At 36.5% G+C, this 21,825-nt stretch overlaps 1 protein-coding gene across 2 annotated transcripts in view; it reads right to left on the reverse strand.

Annotated features, from left to right (window-relative positions):
• Window positions 1-21,825, reverse strand: part of LOC123529225 (uncharacterized) — a 108,163-nt gene that overhangs the window by 61,680 nt on the left and 24,658 nt on the right. For both annotated transcript variants that reach the window (XR_008366767.1, XM_053521744.1), the window contains exons 4-9: window positions 15,785-16,721; window positions 12,504-12,565; window positions 9,081-9,768; window positions 7,286-7,906; window positions 3,375-3,660; window positions 275-420 (exon numbers count right to left, since the gene is read on the reverse strand). Coding sequence is in view for 1 of the 2 variants with exons in the window: in XM_053521744.1 (XP_053377719.1) it covers window positions 275-420; window positions 3,375-3,660; window positions 7,286-7,906; window positions 9,081-9,768; window positions 12,504-12,565; window positions 15,785-16,721 (2,740 nt within the window). In the remaining variant the exon portion in view is untranslated. The remainder of the gene's footprint in view (window positions 1-274; window positions 421-3,374; window positions 3,661-7,285; window positions 7,907-9,080; window positions 9,769-12,503; window positions 12,566-15,784; window positions 16,722-21,825) is intronic.

The raw sequence follows: 21,825 nt of genomic DNA on the forward strand, positions 1-21,825 counted from the left end.
GTTTTCAAGAAGATTTTTTAGAAAATGTTGACGGACGACTGATGACAGACATTGAGCGGTCACAAAAGCTCACCATGAGCCTGAGCCTTTGGCTCATGGTGAGCTAAAAAGCCTGTTTTGAACAAAACCATGGAACTGAAATGGAATTAAATGATTTCACTGTCATCGGAACATTATCTCAGAATATGTAAGCAAACTAAAAGTGTTAACGCAAACAAATAAATTGTAACTTTGGCATTGCGCACAGTATTTTATACATATAACAAGACATTACCTGTATGCCAGATCAAAAGACCAGTGTGGTATATGACGTTTACTTGGTCTGGAATCTTTTTTGTAAGGATGATATTGTCTCTCACGTCGTTTGTCTGTTCTATTAGTCCTCTTGTCTGGATCACTTGACACGGCTGTTGATGCAATCTAAAATTTGCATGCACTATTAATTTGCATGCCTACATTTATTTAAAACATAGTTCAAGCACTGACAAAAACTTCAAATATTGCCAGTCTAGGTGAAAAATTAGAACTCAAGAAAATATCGCAGCAGGTGGAAGATATTTCCATCTTACACTAAAACAAAAAATTATCCTCTCTCTTCCTTTTCTACACAGAATAAAAACTAGAACTGTCACAGGAGTGACTCATACCCCCACCATACGGTCTTGTCACAGAAGAATGGCAACCATAAGAAATCTTAAAAATACTTTGGAGTACTTCATCCTGGGCTTCCACATGTAAGTCATACTAGTATAATACTAGTATAGTAATACTAGTAAATACATTAAATCTCTAATATTAGAGATACACTAAAAGTGAATTCAAAAAAGTGTCTTACCGACCCATGTTACCACAGAAAAATGTTTTTACTTTTTACATAGGACTTATAATAAAAAAGTTAGAAAATACCTAAAATACTGAAAATCTAAAAATAGGATTTCTAAAAATAGACTAATTCCTGGAATTTAAGGGGAAGAAACTCAGTACAAAAGGTAAAAAAAGGTTACTTCCCTTTGGCTCTAAGCCAATCAGAATGAGATATAGTGAAAATACATTAAAATTAACCTTAAATTCTAGGTAAAAGGGGACACAATTCAAGAAAAATTAGTGTCAGAGTTATGCACCTTGTGTCACATGATGTGGGTGATGAGGTGGAACATCTATTTTAAGTCTGAATCAAATCCATTCAGTAGTAACTGAGATACAGTGAAAATACATCAAAATTAACCTTAAATTCTAAGTAAAAAGGGACATAATTCATGAAAAATTGGTGTCAGAGTTTTGCACCTTGTGTCACATGATGTGGGTGATGAGGTGGAACATCTATTTTAAGTTTGAATCAAATCCATTTTGTAATGATTGAGATATAGTGAAAATACATCAAAATCAACCTTAAATTTAAAGTAAAAGGGGACATAATTCATAAAAAAATTTTTTGTCAGAGTTAAGCACCTTATGTCACATCATCTGGGTGATGAGGTGGAACAACTATTTTAAGTTTTAATCAAATCCATTTAGTAATAACTGAGATATAGCAAAAATACAACAAAATTAACCTTAAATTCTAAGTAAAAGGGGACATAATTCATGAAAACTTGGTGTCAGAGTTATGCACCTTGTGTCACATGATGTGGGCACATGATGTGGGTGATGAGGTGGAACATCTATTTTAAGTTTGAATCAAATCCATTCAGTAGTAACTGAGATATAGTGAAAATACATCAAAATCAACCTTAAATTCCAAGTAAAAAGGGGCATAATTCATAAAAAAATGGAGTCAGAGTTATGCACCTTGTGTCACATGATGTGGGTGATGAGGTGGAACATCTATATTAAGTTTGAATCAAATCCATTTAGTAATAACTGAGATATAATGAAAATACAACAAAATTAACCCTAAATTCTAAGTAAAAGGGGACATAATTCATGAAAACTTGGTGTCAACAGTTATGCACCTTGTGTCACATGATGTGGGTGATAAGGTGGAACATGTATTTTAAGTTTGAATCAAATCCATTTGGTAATAACTGAGATAATAGATTTCGGGACGCGACGGGACGGGACGGGACGCGACGGGACGCGACAAAACTGACTCCTATATACCCCCCTCAAACATGTTTGGTGGGGGTATAATTAAATATTGAATGTTCATATCAAACAGCGAAAAAAAAAACAATTTCTAAGCGAGTGTAAAAACCCATGCATTGCTGACTTAGTTCAATATTTCAAATAAATAAACTGTCTGAATATTTCAAGTCACTGAGCCATATGAATAAAGTAACTGATCAGTCAGAATATTTCAAGTCATTAAGCTGCCTCAATCAAGTAAATGAACAGTCTAAATATCTCTAGGCACTGAGCCATCTGAATCAAGTAAATGATCAGTCTGAATATTTCAAGTCATTAATGCGTCTCAATCAAGTAAACGAACAGGCTGATTTTCAAGTAACCAAGCCATCAGAATCAAGTAAATGAACTGTCTGAATATTTCAAGTAACTGAGCAGTCTGAATCTGGTAAATGAATAGTCTGAATATTTCAATTAATACAGCCGTCTGATTTTGATGTAAATGAGCTGTCTAAATCACATAACTGAACTGTCTGAATATTTCAAGTACCTAAATTGTGTCAAAATTTCAAGTCATATAAATGTCTGAATATTTTAAGCAACTGAACAGTCCCAATATTTCAACCAATATTTCAAGTAACTGAACCGTCTCAATAACAAGTAACTGAATTGTCCCAATATTTCAAGTCAAGTCCCAGTATTTCAACCAATATTTCAAGTAACTGAACTGTCTCAATAACAAGTAACTGAACTGTCCTAATATTTCAAGTCAAGTCCCAGTATTTCAACCAGTATTTCAAGTAACTGAACCGTCTCAATAACGAGTAACTGAACTGTCCCAATATTTCAAGTAACTGAACTGTCTCAATAACAAGTAACTGAACTGTCCCAATATTTCAAGTCAAGTCCCAGTATTTCAACCAATATTTCAAGTAACTGAACCGTCTCAATAACGAGTAACTCAACTGTCCCTATATTTCAAGTCAAGTCCCAGTATTTCAACCAATATTTCAAGTAACTGAACCGTCTCAATAACAAGTAACTGAACTGTCCCAGTATTTCAAGTCAAGTCCCAGTATTCCAACCAATATTTCAAGTAACTGAACTGTCTCAATAACAAGTAACTGAACTGTCCCAGTATTTCAAGTCAAGTCCCAGTATTTCAACCAATATTTCACGTAAATGAACTGTCTCAATAACAAGTAACTGAACTGTCCCAATATTTCAAGTCAATGAACAAATTCATCCGTTAAAATGAGGATTTAAATTGATTAAAATCAGAAAATGCAACTAAAATTCATATTTTGTACCTTTTCAAGCCTTTTTCCAATGTCGCCTTTATCACATTCAATGGGTGTTTCTGTTCTAAGGTCTCGAGATTGGCTCCCCCTACTTCTTTCCCTAGACTGACTACGCTTAGAATCCCTAGAAGGGCTCCCTCTATTTCTGTCTCTAGAATTACTTCGACTGCTCCTATGTCTTGACCTACTCCGCCTTCTACCCTTAGAATTATCCCCGCTGTTCCTTTCTTTGGATCTGCTTCGCTTTCTGTCTTGTGACTCACTTTTCTTGGAAATTACTGACTTTTCTTTTGAACTACAAAGCAGCAAAAGAGTATGCACATGGACTAAATTTGTTTTTTTAATGAATTAAACCTTTCATTAAACCTTACCAAACAACTTGAATGTATTATACATGTATTTATATATCATCATTCTAACAAATAGAAAAATTAGTGAACAGCAGAAAGTCTACAGCAACCATGTTTTTATACTTTCTTGTGTGATTATCGCAAGCTCCCAAGAACATATTTGCCTAGAATAATCTGGTAAATGTAGACAGAGAACATTGCTTTACTGGCCATTTATCTAGCATCTACAGAAAAATGTTAATAATCAAACTACTAATTTTGCGTTTGGATTTTTTCAAATATTGCCCTATAAGTTACATCCAAAAAACAAGAGGGCCATGATGGCCCTATATCGCTCACCTGAGTACCATTCAAGTTTGGACATAGAGCACATAGGCATACACATTAAATATCATCAGGATCAACATTTTCTAGTGACAGTCCCTTTTGACCTAGTCAGGGCAAATTTCCATATCAAGTTTGAGGGTCCTAGGCTCAAATGCTGCATTTTTGTACTAATATGACTATTCCTTACCCTGGAAGACTTAAATAACATTTAAAACCAATCTCATTAGATGCTGCTGATATACATTAGTTTACATAAAATAAAGGGAGGTAATTCGTCATAAATTCAGTCAAAAGTTATCTACCCTGATTGTCCGAGACCATCTGATGGCACAATGACATTTCAAATCAGTATCTTCATTGGTTACTGAGATACACCCACTTTAATTTGAAACAAAGTGAGTTAATTTGACATAAAATCAGTCCATAGCTATCTACCCTGATTGCCTCAGTCCAACTATTAAAGACAGTAATGAAATTTCAAATGAGTTCTATAAATATTTACTGAGATAAATCCATGTTTATTAAAATCAGGGGAGGTAATCATGCATTGGTATATGCATGTAGAAGATACAAAGTACAAGCCTATACAACAATATATTAGTAAAGTATTCATATCGAAAACTGTTCAATTAAGAGTTATCTAATATGACTATTTCTTACCATGGAAGACATAAATAATATTTCAAACCAATCTCATTAGAAGCTGCTAAGGTGTATTCATTTAGATAAAAAAATAAAGGGAGGTAATTTGTCATAAATTCAGTCAATATGTATCTTCACTGATTGTCCAAGTCCATCTGTTGACATAAATGAAATTTCAGATCAGTATCTTCATTAGTTACGGATATATACCCATTTTAATTTGAAATAAAGGGAGATAATGTGACATAAAATCAGTCCATAGTTATCTACCCTGATTGTCTCAGTCCAATTAATGACAATACTGAAATTTCAAAAAAGTCCTATAAGTACTTTCTGATATAAATCCATTTTGATTACAACCAGGGGAGGTAATCAGATATAAAATAACTCTGGAACCTACGATTGGAGCTGACAGATTCGTCATGGAATCAAAGATTTATTGTTGTTGAAGATATTTTGGAAGTTTGTATCAAATCAAACCATAAATGAAGTCTCTATATGGTTGCAAAAGCCAAAATAGCAAATTTAAGGGGCCAAAACTCTAGAACCCATGATGGAATCTAGCCAATTCAAGAAAGGAACCAAGATCTTGTGGTGATACAAGTTGTGTGCAAGTTTGGTTAAAATCAAATCATAAATGAAGCTGCTATTGTACAGACAAGGTCAAAATAGCTAATTTTGGCCCTTTCAGGGGCCATAACTCTTGAACCCATTATGGGATCTGGCCAGTTCAAGAAAGGAAATGAGATCTTATGGTGACACAAGTTTTGTGCAAGTCTGATTAAATTCAAATCATAACTGAAGCTGCTATTGTGCAGACAAGGTAAAAATAGCTAATTCTGGCCCTTTCAGGGGCCAACACTCTGGAACCATAATGGAATCTGGCCAGTTCAAGAAAAGAACCAAGATCTTATGGTGATACAAGTTGTGTGCAAGTTTGGTTAAAATCAAATCATAAATGAAGCTGCTATTGTGCAGACACAGTCAAAATAGCTAATTCTGGCCCTTTAAGGGGCCATAACTCTGGAACCCATAAAGGAATCTGGCCGGTTCAAGAAAGGAACCAAGATCTTTTGGTGATACAAGTTGTTTGCACGTTTGGTAAAAATCAAATCCTAAATGAAGCTGCTATTGTGCAGACAAGGTCAAAATAGCTAATTTTGGCACTTTCATGGGCCATAAATTGTTGACGGACTGACGGACGCACAGACGACGGACGAAGGGTGATCACAAAAGCTCACCTTGTCACTAAATCTTTACTGCAACATAACCTAATGATCTATTTGTCAGCTTTATATACAGTAAAGTTTGGGTTTGATATTGCATGACTGCATGAATGAAAATCTACAGTTGTTAATTAGTTTTAAACATCTCATTCTTAAATTGGTGAGAAAATAAACTAGATGCCCATGGGCAACCTGTTGAGCCCCCCACTTTGACCTCTTGATGTGACCTTGACCTTTGAGATAGAATTAGTCTCACTGAGCTAAACCTTCATGCAAAATATAAACAAGATTCCCCAATGCATGTCATTTTCATGTAAAGTTATTGGCCGGACAAGATCTGATATGACCTTTGACCTCCAACTGTGACCATGACCTTTGAGATAGGAGCCTGAGGTTTGTGCATGACACTCTGTCTCACTGAGGTTAACGTTCATGCCAAATTTATTTATTTATTTGGGTTTACAGCGCACCAACACAGTATAGGTTATATGGTGTCAAACAGGACTACAAATTTTGGTTCCACATCTCATGCCAAATATAAACAAGATTCCTCAATGCATGTCAAAGCTATAGGCCAGACAAGATCTAACATGATCTTTGACCTCAAAAATGACCTTGACCTTTGAGATAGGAAACTGAGGTTTGTGCATGACACTCTGTCTCACTGAGGTTAACATTCCAGCCAGATATAAACATGATTCCTCAATGCATGTCAAAGCTATGGGCCCGACAAGATCTGACATGACCTTTACCTCAAACAGTGACTTTGACCTTTGAGAAAGGAACCTGGGGTTTGCGCATGACACTCCGTCTCACTGAGGTCAACATTCATGCCACATATAAACAAGATTGCTCCATGCCAAAGTTATGGTCCAAACAAACAAATCCGGACAGACACACTGACGCACACACATACACCGAATAGCCATTTGGATAACTATGTCTTCGCTTCCACAAGCTGGCTCGACAAAAATGAAAAGATATACTTCATGTTAAAGGGAAGTAATTCTGAAGAAAATACACCAACAAATTTTTTGGGTCCAAATGACAGCATGTTAAGTTGAATGTTTATGCTAATAATCTTAAACATCAATCCATACATGACAAAAGTAAATGACAAGATGGAAAATAATTTAATAAATATCTTGACCTGAGTGATCTTTAACCTCCAAATGTGACCTATATCTCTGATCAAAAGATCTAGGTTTATCACCCCATTATGGGGAACATCTGTGGAAATATTGATCCCTTGATGAATGGCAGTTATTGACCAGGCAAAAAAGTGTGGTTGGACTAATAGAACAGCAGATGGAAAAGTGCATCCTATAATACCAAAACTCAGTCTTAAAACTAGCAACAGACTAATGATACTCACCATTCCTTCTCTGTACTTGATGACCTTCTTTTTCTAACCTGGTTAATATTAGGTGTGGTTGGTCGTGTGGTTGGAGCTGCCATAGTAGTTGTAGCTCCACTTTTGTCATTATCTGTCTCGCTTCTGACATCCTGCACTTGTCCCATATCTTCCTTCCCATTTGCATTTTTCAATTTATCAAGCTCAATGGCAGGGTCTGATTTACCACAAATTACAATTCTTTTGTCTTTCTCTTTATCATAATCTCTGTTAACATCAGAAATTTCATCCTCATCACCATCCTCATCTGAAGACAAATTGGCCATTGTAGGCATTGGTATTACAAGAACTTTATCTGCTTTACATTTTCCTGGATGCTTCTCTTTATCAGGGAATGTCCAATCCTGGGACTTCTCCTTTTGAACAATGCTCATCAATTTATTGGTAACATCATCAAAACCACTTCTGTTTGTTTTCTCTTTTTTATTGAACATTCTAACAGTGTACATGTGTTTATTCTTTCCTTCAACCTTCTCTTTGGTGACAGATTTGGTCCATGATGAAGGGGAAAAGTCATGGAGAGACAGAACACACTCGTACAGATGCAAGCAGACAGCCGACATTGAACTGGACACCTCGTCTCTGGAAATATAGAATCACTTAACATTTTACAATAATTATTGCACCCAGCTTACAATCTTTCTAATAAAGTTTCATGCCATCTTTTTCATCTATATCTTAGTGTAATATGTAATGGTAGTCACTAGATCCAACCTCCCCAGATTCTAGCCCAATATTTAGTCTTTGTTCTGAACAAGTTAACCAATGTGTGTCTAATATGGGTGACAAATTTAACTCCTTGAACCCTTTGAAATAGTCACAGATGAATTAATATTGGCCTAGGAATCAAACTACTGTAAAAGCACATATTTTCACTGGGTCAAAATTTCGCGATTTTGAAATTTTGACTATGTTCGCAAGGTTTAATGTTTATGAAACTGTAAAAATGATATCCTACTTTAATTAGCATTATACTAATGGTTAGTATTTACGTGAGGATTATTTTTTGCAAGATGTAGGGCCTTGTGATTATACCAAAAGTTAAACCCATGCAGAAATTTCTGCTTTAACAGTAATCTTGTGCTTTATCTGCTCAGCAAGATCAAGGATGGTATAAAACTTTCTACTGTACTACTCTGCGAATCAGACATGGTATTTACTTTCTATTCCACTAATCAAGGATGGTACTAACTTTCTACTCAGCTCATCAGAGTGAGTATTAATTTTCTACTCCACTAATCAAGGATGGTACTAATTTTCTACTCTGCTAATCAGGGATGGTACTAATTTTCTACTCTGCTAATGACAGGCATGGTACTACAAAGGGTATTAACTTCTAATCTGCTGTTCAGGGAATGTATTAAAATTCTATTCAGCTCTTCTTTGAAGATATTAACATTCTGCTCAGCAAATATCACATAGCGTATTAACTTTCTACGCTATTATCTTAAGAAGTCAGTCAACTAAAACTATTGCTGTAATATTTGTGATATAACTAGTGGTTTCTAACATGAGACTCTCATCAAACATTTATCTTAAAATTTCACAAGAACCTTATACTAAACCACACCTCCTCCTCTACCAGGTCTTCACAGGAACTTATATTTCTTCTAAACAACTGTCTTCTTTGCATCTTTAAGATCTTAAACAGATATGCTGGCTGAGAAATTAACCAAACTGATCTATTCCTAACAACTAAAGCAAATGGATCCTTCTCTATACTAAAGGTGTGAAAGGACGAGAAGTATATACTTACCCAAATAATGCCAAGTTCACAAGGATTTGTAAATCTAGCTTCACTCCAACAAGCCGTTTCTTTTCCATGTCAGCTGGTAGTGAAATTTTCAGATCACTGTCTGTCACTAGGACAGATCTTTTAATGTGTTTCACTTCAGCTTTTGACCTGCTTTGAAAGGCCTCTACCTCATCCAAATCACCAAACCCTGGAATCATAACTCCTTTTTCTTCATCCAACTTAAGCTGAACAACTGTTTCTTGGCTTGGCATTGTTGCGAGTTTCTCTCTTCCTGACAAAGTATCCCTAACCATCTCTTGTACGTCAAAACTACTACCAACAGAGTCAAATACCTCAAAGTCGTCTTCTCTTTCAGACGCATCAGCTTGTTCTAAATCGTCAGACTTTCTCTTCGACTTTGACTCTTTGTGATGCTTGGATTTCTTGGTTTTGTCCCTGTCTTTGCCATGCTTGTGTTTAGAGTCCTTGTATTTCAACTCTTTATCTTTTCTGTCAGATTTATGAGATTTGCTTTTGGAGGATTTTTCAACCTTCTCAATGTCGTGTTTAGAGTTGTCAGACTTTTTTGTTGCTTTGGTAACATTTGCTTGATCTTCAACAGAACCAGCTGGATTTTCAGCAGTGGCTTTGTTCTTTTTGGGAATACGTCCCAGTTCTTTAGTAAGCCCAGAAAACATTGAAGAAAACACTGAAAATGAAATACAGATAGACTGTGTCGTAAAAATGATTATAAAATCATAGAATCAGAAGTTTCATTACAGAAGTGTTAACCTACAGACTGTGTTATGAAATATGAATGATCACAAAATTGAAAATATATATTGGAACTGAAAGTGACTAAAATTTATAATGAAATGAAAAACAAAAGAGACTTTATTCAAATAAACATGAAAAGTTAGAAAGACTAAGAAAATGATGCCAATGCAATTCATGCAAAATATGTGCAAACAGAGAGGTTGAGATTTCATCCAATTAACCTTTACCCTGCTAAATTTCTAAAATGGGCTGGTCCATCGTTCAACCAAGTAATTTCAAATCCTTTTATGAATGGCAGAGTTATAAACTGGACACAAAACAGACCCTGTTAACCATTGACTTTTAAGTCTGACCTTGACATTGGAGCTAGGAGTCTGGGTCTTGTGTATGACACATCTTCTCATGGCAAACATCTATGCCAAGTTATTTCTAAATCCCTTCATGGATGGCAGAGTAACGGACCGGACACAAAACAGACCCTGTTAACCTTTGACCTCTAAGAATGATCTTGTCCTTGGAGCTAGGGGTCTGGGTCTTGCGCAAGACACATCTCATTATGGTGAACATTTATGCAAAGTTATTTAAAAATCCCTTCATGGATGGCAGAGTTATGGACTGGACACGAAACAAGAGCCTGTTAACCTTTTACCTCTTAAGTGTGACCTTGACCTTGGAGCTAGGGGTCTAGGTCTTGCGCATGACATGTCAACTCATGATGGTGAACATTTATGCCTTATTGTTTCAAAATCCCTTTATGGAATTGGCAGAGTTACAGCTGCTTTGCTAAACTTTAGAAATTTTTGTATTTATAACAAGAACATGATAACTGGAACTGGCATGAAATTTGAAATAGGTGTAAATATTATCTTAATATTTTCTTATTCTCTGAACTGTTGATAAGTGCACATGCACTAAGTATTATTTTGACACTTTCCAAATTGTTACATTTTAAGCAAATGCTTAGTTCCTTAGATGTTCTTTACATGATATGTACATCTTATTAATATATTTATCTCTTATTACAGATGTTTGTCTGTTTTTGGTTCAGATCTTTTTCCACAGTATCTCAATGTAACGAAGGAAAGTTAACCTAACTAGTGTTCCTGGATTCCGTACCAGTACTAACCTGTTCTCTGCAAGTAACTTCCAACTTCTCCGCATAAACCAGAGATAGAGGACAAATGATTCCGACAGAATGTCTTCTATCAAATCATCACGAAACATATGCCTACCCATGAGATTGACCTCACGACCAAACATCATTTTGTAGATCTGGGCTCTCACCATTGAGTAAAGAAGGTGGATTTATCAATTATAACTATAAAACATACAATAAATGTCATCCTGAACTGTCACATTTCAGATTAGACATATACATAAAACTCGTACATGATTTCTCAACCTCTCTTCTAACTGTTAACCTTAACTCTGCTAAATTTCTTTAATGGACTGGTCTATCATTCAATTTGGGCAGAACTATTTATTATTCGAAGGGGTGTCCACTGAAAATTTACTGACTGAATAGGGAACAGTGCAGACCATGCTCAGACTGCACGGATGTGCAGGCTGATCTTGGTCTGCACTGGTTGCAAAGACAGATCAGTTGCCGCCTGCAGGCTAAAGGTTAATTATAAATCAACACATGCAAACAATCTTTCTGGCATTTCATGACACATTTTAACCCTTACCCTGCTAAACTTCTATAATGAACTTGTCCATCTTTCAATTTGGACAGTACTATTAACTGTACCAAAAATATACTGATTGAATGGTGAACAGTGCAGATCATGATCAGACTGCCCGGATATGCAGGTTGATCATGATCTACACTGGTCGCAAAAGCATAATCAGTCGTGTTCGGCATTCTATGACACATTTTAATGTTACAATACTGTACAATGTAAGCAGAATATGCTGTGGTTTTTATACATAAGATGTCTAAAACACTACACTCACATTAGGCGACGAGCAAGTGTTTCTTAATCAGTGAGACAGTGACCCTTGACCTCCGGGTAAATAGACTTCTCATTTTTTTTAAATTAATTAGTTAAGATATACATGTAGCATCATTCCATAAGAAACATGAACAATGCAACAACAAACACAGACACATGCTCAACTCTTCAGAAGTTAAAAACAGTAACATGAACGATGCTGTAAGTCTGTTTCTGAGGATAAATTTGTCATGTTTCCCATGTTATCTGAACACATTTTCTTTAATATACATGGAACTTACTACTGTATATTCCCGAATTGATGCCCCTCCCGCTAATATATACCATCCCCACCCCAATTTTTTTAAGTCATACGAGAATGTCACTGTTTAAATTCATACATGGATGAAATGATTATATTTACTATAAAAGATAAAATGTCAAAAAATTATTTCTTACAGCATTAGTAAATGCATCCCTTTTGCAAAATGTCACACCAGAATGCTGTAATTGTTTTACTATACTAATAGACAAGTATGTTTCACATTTACCCCCCAAGTAACAATTTAAATATGAGCCGCGCCATGAGAAAACCAACGTAGTGCTTTCGCTAACGGTTTCTTTAATTGCAATAGGCTTTGAAAGCGAACAGCATGGATCCTGACCAAACTTGTGCAATGAACAATGAACAAATTTATCCTCGGTATTAAACAACATGCTGCTAAAAGATCACCTTTCTCAACATTCAGCTGTTTACCAAGCCCAGACGAGGGCTTATCAGACTTTGAAGACTTGCTGCAATTCATTTAGTAAAGCCATTTATAACAGAAAGTCAGACACAAGACAAACAAATAATGGTTTGTTATGTGAAAAATGAACATCTTGATAGGTTTTAACTAATAGTCTTTTAGACAGCAATACCTCTAAACTTCCTATGCCCCAGGCATTATCAAGTTATAAAACCTCTGCTGAATTTATCTGAGTTTCAATCAAAAATAAAGATAAAGCCCCAACAAGTGCAAGTCTGATAGATTCTATGAGCAATATTTTTCTTCATATTATATTTTTATAAGATTTTCTTTTTCACATGACAATTCAATGTAAAAATCATATCTAAATGAACTGAAAAGAGCATAACTTCAGGTGCATATCATGTATCAGACATGACAGTAGTCGCCTCAGAGCAAATCAAGGGTGCCATAGTCACTAAATATGCCAATCAAGAGCTTGTTTAGTTGTCATTCTTGTATCTGACATTTGACCTTTGTGTCCTTGACCTTAGACCTAGGGACATGGTTCTTGCGCATGAAACTCCGTCTAATGATGGTGAACAATTGTGCCAAGCTACATCAAAATCCCTCCATGCATGAAGAAGAAATGCTCCAGACAAAGTCACTCTTGTATCTGACCTTTTGCCTCCAAGTGTGACCGTGACTTTAAACCTAGGGACCTGGTTCTTGCACAAGACACTCTGTCTCATGGTGGTGAACATTTGTGCCAAGTGACATCAAAATCCCTCCATGCATGAAGGAGAACTGTTTCGGACAAAGGTCATTCTTAAATTTGACTTTTGACCTCTAAGTGCGACCTTGAACTTAGATGTAGGGACCCAGTTCCTGCACATGACACTCAGTCTCATTTTGGTGAACATTTGTGCCAAGTTACATCAAAACCCCTCCATGCCTGAAGAAGAAATGCTCAGGACAAAGTTTGTGGACGCCGTGTCCCCGCCATAATACATCCTGTCTTTCAGATGGGCATATAACAAGAGGGCCAAGATGGCCCTAAGTCGCTCACCTGTGTAACACACCATAACACTGTAAACATGTTTTACCTAGTGATTTCATAGAGACAAATATTCTGACCAATTTTCATTAAGATTGGAGCAAAAAACATGGCCTCTCGAGTATAAACAAGCATTTTCTTTGATCTGTCCGCAAGACCCAGATTAGAACTTGTCCATGACAATGTTTTGGGAAGATTGGAGCAAAAAAGTGGCCTCTAGAGTGTATACAAGCTTTTCCTACGATTTGACCTACTGACCTAGTTTTTGACCCCATGTGACCAAGATTTGAAATCGTCCTGGACTTCATCATAAACATTTTGACCAAAATTTAGGAAGATAGAATCAAAAAAGTGCCCCCTAGGGTGTAAACAAGCTTATTCTTTGATTTGACCTGATGACCTAGTTTTTGACCCCGCATGACCCAGATAAAAATTCATTCAATATTTCATGCAGACAAACATTCTGACCAAGTTTCGTGCACATCAAATGAACGAGAGTGTTAACAAGCTTTTCCTTTGATTTGACTGGGTGACCTAGTTTTTGACCCCATATGACCCAGTTTCAAATTTGGCCTAGAAATCATCAAGATAAACATTCTGACCAAGTTTCATGAAGACAGGGTCATAAATGTGGCCTCTAGGTTGTTAACAAGCTTTTCCTTTGACTTTGCCTGATGACCTAGTTTTTAACACGACATGACCTAGTTTTGATCCAGGCCTAGAGATCATCAAGATTATCATTCTGTGCAAGTTTGTATCAAATCAAACCATAAATGAAACTTCTATATGACTGAAAGGGCCAAAATCTGCCCGTCAGAGCAGTACTCCAGAATCCATGAAGGAATCTAGCCGGTTTTCAAAGGGAGACTAGACTTATTGTGACAAGTGATGGTGTAAATGGGTTTTCAAAGTCACAAGTATAAAATGTCACTCATCAAGTGGTATGCAAGTGATAAATCAATCAAACTATGTGGTCTTAATGTGTTCACAGGAAATTCTGAGACTATGACTGGACTGACAGATCATATGGCAGATCATCAAAGCTATATTGCAAGCTTTGATAAATGGAACCATACAGAGTCTCTATATTTACAAAAGCCAATAGCAAGTTTTCTCTTTAAGGGGGTCTAACTCTGCAACCCATGATGGATTCTGGCCAGTTTTTTGAAAGGAACCAAGGAATTAATGCTTTTATCTACACATATGCCCCTTTAAACAGTTCTAAAATAAGCCGTCAACGTTTACAAATATAGAATGGACAACAACTAAACATTTAAGAAAAATGTCATCTCAGCTGAAACACATTATGCAACAGTAGCATGTCACAAAGCAAAAATTAAATCAATGGTTAAAACAGAAAGAGCCTTGATCTAATAATTATGTGCTTGCGTGGTTTTCAAGCTACAAATCTGGATCACTATGACGTTGACCCATAAATCCTACAAGTATGTATGTTTTTAGCATATTTATAGCGTATACCACTTACAAGAGTGACTAAAACCAAAAAATAATTACATACAAATTCGTGCAAAAGTGAATTCACATACAACACCATCAAACATTCCTCTGATAAACACTAGACACGACAGTCAAACCTGAGCAAACAGTAACATTAAACATCCTTAATATTTCAAATCAGCATTGATCACTAGCTAATAAAGACTATTTTTACACTCGAAGCATGGTCTATGTAGGTTACTGAAACTGCTTTATTTGATTTAACGCCTAATTTTACACTTAGTATTGTCACTGGTGTTGTACATTAAATTAAAAATTTTATGATAAAATATACATAACGGCATCAAACAATGAAATATGACATATTTGACAAAATTATTACACAGTGCAAACATTGCATATTAAACATTTTGTTTGTTTGTTTTGGGTTTAACGCCGTTTTTCAACAGTATTTCAGTCATGTAACGACGGGCAGTTAACCTAACCAGTGTTCCTGGATTCTGTACCAGTACAAACCTGTTCTCCGCAAGTAACTGCCAACTTCCCCACATGAATCAGATGTGGAGGACTAATGATTTCAGACACAATGTCATTTACCAAATAGTCACGAAGAACATACACCCCGCCCGAGGATCAAACTCACGACCCCGCAATCCGTAGACCGACGCTCTACCTACTGAGCTAAGCGGGCGGGCTACGTATTAAAGATACATCAATTACACTACATAGTAGAGTATAGAGGTTTTACTGTCCTGATACAAACTCTCTTACCTTGAACTTCTGTGTTTATCAGAATGTTTGGATTTCTTCTTCTCTGTTCTATCTTTTTCTTTTTTCTTCACCGACTTCAGAGATGATTCTAGTTTTGACAGCAGCGACTCTTTCCCTGATTTCTTCTGTGTTTTCTCGTTTTCCTTAACCTTTTGTGTTACAATATCATACTGCCCTGACATGTCTGACATCTTGTTTGTTGAAACACTATTTGGGTTTTCATTTTCATCTTTTGTCAGGTCAATAATACCTTCAGAGACTTTGCTAGAAATTTTCTTCTCCTTTTGGCTTTCCTTAGAGTGCTCTTTTCTGTCAGTTTTTTCTTTTAGGTCTTTCTCTGAGTGTTTTTCCTTTCTTTCAGATCTATTTTCATGTTTCCCTGAAGACGTTTTTACTGACGTATGAGTATTTTCATTACGGATTGAACATGCACCACTTCTGGTGTCCATTTCAACACTTGCAAAACTACTTGCATCACTAGTGGTTCTGTGTCTTTTTCTCATTTCACTGCCATGTTTATCCTCAGATGCCAGTCTCTGTTTATGATTTTCAGACTTGTGCCTCTTTCTATCTGGCAGAATTTCTTCCCCAGCATCACTTCTTTCAGTCTTGCCACTCTTCCAATGATGCCGCTCTTTTTCAAGATTATCTCCCTTAACATGATCTCTCTCCACATCAAGTTCCTTCCCATGATTCTCCTCCATTTCAAGATTATCTTCCTTCACTAGTTTCCTTTCTATGTACTTATGGTCAATCCTTGCACAACTTGTATAAATTCCAAGATTGTGATACATATCATATTGTTCTTGGAAAGCCTTGGACACAGCTTCTTTCCTCAGTATACTGGAATCTGGAGGCCAGGTCTGGAAGCCTCTTACATAAGGATCATACTGACTACATCTCTTTTCATCCTGGTTATTGAAGTCTGCTTGTTCATCTGTCAATAAAAATATTACAAAATACTTTGCAATTATGTAAATAATACAAAAATAAACAAGAGCTCTCCAGCCAACGTTCAACTATTCAAAGTGTTGTCCCATAAGCAGGATTATTTCTCTAAATGTTAAAATGTCTACAGAGTTTCAATCCAGTATCTGGACATGCATTAGTTTTGGAGAAACTAAAAGATTTTAAGTTCAAAAGGGGACATAATTTTGCAAAATACATGTCAGAGTTATGGGACATGATGCTATGACCTAGTATTATAAACCCGAAGAAAGGTATGAAGTTTTAATTCAATATTTGCACTAGATTTTGAGATAGTATCTTGCATGCAAAACTTTAACCAGGACTTTCCAAGTCCAAAAGGGGGCATAATTTGCCCAAAATACATGTCAGAGTTATGGAACTTGATCCTGTGATGTTGGATATTGTGCTAGAAAAAGAAACAAGAGGGCCATGATAGCCCTATATCGCTCACCAGAGTTGATCTGGCCTACTGACCTAGTTTTTGACCCCAAATGACCAAGTTTCAAATTTACCCTAAAGATCATCAATACAAACATTCTGACCAATTTTCATATAGATTGAGTCACAACTGTTGCCTTTAGAGTGTTCACAAACTTTTCCTTTAATCTGACCATGTGACCTAGTTTTTGACCCCAAATGACCCGGATTAAAACTGGACCTAGAGATCATCAGGACAACCATTCTGACCAAGTTTCATAAAGATTGAGTCAAAATTGTGGCCTATAAAGTGTTCACAAGCTTTTCTTTGATCTGGCCTACTGACCTAGTTTTTGACCCCATCTGACCTAAAGATCATCAAGACAAACATTCTGATAAAGTTTCATAAATATTGGGTCAAAACTGTGGCCTCTAGAGTGTTCACAAGCTTTTCCTTTGATCTGGCCTAATGACCTATTTTTTTGACCCCACATGACCCAGATTCAAACTTGACCTAGAGATCATCAAGACAAACATTCTGACAAAATTTCATAAAGACTAAGTCACAACTGTGGCTTCTAGAGTGTTCATAAGCTTTTTCTTTGATCTGGCCTACTGACCTAGTTTTTGAACCACATGACCCAGATTCAAACTTGACCTACAGATCATCAAGACCAACGTTCTGACCAAATTTTTTTTAAGATTTAGTCACAACTGTGGCCTCTTGAGTGTTCACAAGCTTTTCCTTTGATCTGACCTACTGACCTAGTTTTTAAGCCCATATGACCCAGTTTTGAAACTGGCCTAGAAATCATCAAGATAAACATTCTGGCCTAAAATCATAAATATTGGGTCACAACTGTGGCCTCTGAAGTGTCCACAAGCTTTTCCTTTGATTTGACCAGGTGACCTAGTTTTTGACCCCAAATGACCCAAATTCGAACATGACCTATAAATTATCAAGACAAACATTCCGATTAATTCTCATGAATTTCAAACTTAGATTGATTTTCCTTTGATCTAGCGTAGTGACCTAGTTTCTGACCCCACATGACCCGGTTTCGAAATTATCCTAGAAATCATCAAGACAAACATTCTGACTAAGTTTCATCAAGATTGAGTCAAAATTGTGGCTTATAAAGTGTTCAAAAGCTTTTCCTTTGATTTGACAGGGTGACCTAGTTTTTGACCTCACATGACCCAGTTTCGAAATTGACCTAGAGATCATCAAGACAATCATTGATTCTGACCAAGTTTCACAAATATTGGGTCACAACTGTTGCCTCTAGAGTGTTCACAAGCTTTTCCTTTGATCTGGCCTATTTACCTAGTTTTTGACCCCACATGACCCAGTTTAGAACCTGACCTAGAGATCATCAAGACGAACATTCTGACCAAGTTTCATAAAGATTGGGTCATAAATGTGGCCTCTAGAGTGTTCACAAGGCAAATGTTGACAGACGACGCACGACAGACGCCGGACAATGACCGGTCACAATAGCTCACCTTGAGCACTGGTGACATTTCTTGAATACATGTAGCAACATTTAACAAGTACAATTTACTAATAATGGCAAAGACATGAAAAAGACAAAACTTACCCTTCTGTTTAAAAGTGACATTTATTTAATACATGTAGCATCATTTAAGGAGTAAAATTTATCAAATATGTCAATGACATGAATTGTTGTTACTGAAATAGAAATTTAAATTGCTAGAAATAATGTTTACATGAGTAGTAAATAATGGCACTTCTGAGTTCACTGGTAGTGCTGCTAAAATAACATTTGTACAAGACAAAAGTAACATGACTAATAGACTAAGTAAAAGGTGCACTAATGAGATCACTGGCAGTTCTGTAGAAAATAACATTTGTACAAGACAAAGTAACATGACTAACAGACTAAGTAAAAGGTGCACTAGTGAGATCACTGGCAGTTCTGTAGAAAATAACATTTGTACAAAACAAAGTAACATGACTAATAGACTAAGTAAAAGGTGCACTAGTGAGATCATTGGCAGCTCTGTAGAAAATAACATTTGTACAAAACAAAGTATCCTGACTGACAAATAAAATCAGCTTGTGAGATCATTGGTAGTACTGCTATGTTTTGCTAGAAATAACATTTACACAACACCGTGTAACATGGCTGATAAATAAATGCTACAGCACTGTGGGTCATTGTTGTGCTGGGAGAAATAATATTTGAACAGGACAAAGTTACATGATTGATAAATAGGATCTAGTAACATTTACAGAACATAACAGAATGATACTGCTGAGAAACAAGAGGACCATGATGGTCCTGAATCGCTCACCTCTTCCCACATGACCCAGTTTTGAGTATGACATCGTTTTTGACCAACTTTCATGAAGATCCCATGAAAAATGTGACCTCTAGAGTGGTCACAAGGTTTTTCTATTTTTAGACCTACTGACCTAGTTTTTGACCGCACGTGACCCAGTTTCGAACTTGACCTAGAAATCATCAAGATGAACATTCTGACCAACTTTCATGAAGATCCCAAGAAAAATGTGACCTCTAGAGTGGTCACAAGGTTTTTCTATTTTTAGACCTACTGACCTAGTTTTTGAAGGCACGTAACCCAGTTATCGCACTTGACCTAGATATATTCAAGATGAACATTCTGACCATTTTTCATGAAGATCCCATGAAAAATGTGACCTCTAGAGTGGTCACAAGGTTTTTCTATTTTTAGACCTACTGACCTAGTTTTTGACTTCACGTCACCCAGTTTCGAACTTGACCTAGATATCATCAAGATGAACATTCTGACCATTTTTCATGAAGATCCCATGAAAAATGTGACCTCTAGAGTGGTCACAAGGTTTTTCTATTTTTAGACTACTGACCTAGTTTTTGACCGCACGTGACCCAGTTTCGAACTTGACCTAGATATCATCAAGATGAACATTCTGACCAACTTTCATGAAGATCCCATGAAAAATGTGACCTCTAGAGTGGTCACAAGGTTTTTGTATTTTTAGACCTACTGACCTAGTATCTGAAGGCACGTGACCAGTTTCGAATTTGACCTAGATACATCAGATGAACATTCTGACAACTTTCATAAAGATCCCATGAAAAATGTGACCTCTAGAGTGGTCACAAGGTTTTTCTATTTTTAGACCTACTGGGGACCTAGTTTTTGACTCCACGTGACCCAGTTTCGAACTTGACCTAGATATCATCAAGATGAACATTCTGACCAACTTTCATGAAGATCCCATGAAAAATGTGACCTCTAGAGTGGTCACAAGGTTTTTCTATTTTTAGACCTACTGACCTATTTTTGACCACACGTGACCCAGTTTCGAACCTGACCTAGATATCATAAAGTGAACAATCTGACCAAACTTTCATGAAGATCCCATGAAAAATGTGACCTCTAGAGTGGTCACAAGGTTTTTCTATTTTTAGACCTACTGACCTAGTTTTTGAACGCACGTGACCCAGTTTCGAACTTGACCTAGATATCATCAAGATGAACATTCTGACCAACTTTCATGAAGACCCCATGAAAAATGTGACCTCTAGAGTGGTCACAAGGTTTTTCTATTTTTAGACCTACTGACCTAGTTTTTGACTTCACGTCACCCAGTTTCGAACTTGACCTAGATATCATCAAGATGAACATTCTGACCATTTTTCATGAAGATCCCATGTAAAATGTGACCTCTAGAGGGGGTCACAGGGTTTTTCTATTTTTAGACCTACTGACCTAGTTTTTGACCGCACGTGGACCCAGTTTCGAACTTGACCTAGATATCATCAAGATGAACATTCTGACCAACTTTCATGAAGATCCCATGAAAAATGTGACCTCTAGAGTGGTCACAAGGTTTTTGTATTTTTAGACCTACTGACCTAGTTTCTGAAGGCACGTGACCCAGTTTCGAATTTGACCTAGATATCATCAAGATGAACATTCTGACCAACTTTCATAAAGATCCCATGAAAAATGTGACCTCTAGAGTGGTCACAAGGTTTTTCTATTTTTAGACCTACTGACCTAGTTTTTGACTCCACGTGACCCAGTTTCGAACTTGACCTAGATATCATCAAGATGAACATTTGACAACTTTCATGAAGATCCCATGAAAAATGTGACCTCTAGAGTGGTCACAAGGTTTTTCTATTTTTAGACCTACTGACCTAGTTTTTGACCACACGTGACCCAGTTTCGAACCTGACCTAGATATCATCAAGATGAACAATCTGACCAACTTTCATGAAGATCCCATGAAAAATGTGACCTCTAGATGGTCACAAGGTTTTTCTATTTTTAGACCTACTGACCTAGTTTTTGATGGCACGTGACCCAGTTTCGAACTTGACCTAGATATCATAAAGATGAACATTCTGACCAACTTTCATGAAGATCCATGAAAAATGTGACCTCTAGAGTGGTCACAAGGTTTTTCTATTTTTAGACCTACTGACCTAGTTTTTGACTGCACGTGACCCAGTTTCAAACTTGACCTAGATATCATCAAGATGAACATTCTGACCAACTTTCATGAAGATCCCATGAAAAATGTGACCTCTAGAGTGGTCACAAGGTTTTTCTATTTTTAGACCTACTGACCTAGTTTTTGACTTCACGTGACCCAGTTTCGAACTTGACCTAGA

The sequence above is a fragment of the Mercenaria mercenaria genome, chromosome 13 (assembly GCF_021730395.1).
Source record: "Mercenaria mercenaria strain notata chromosome 13, MADL_Memer_1, whole genome shotgun sequence".
In the NCBI taxonomy this organism is placed as follows: domain Eukaryota; kingdom Metazoa; phylum Mollusca; class Bivalvia; order Venerida; family Veneridae; genus Mercenaria; species Mercenaria mercenaria.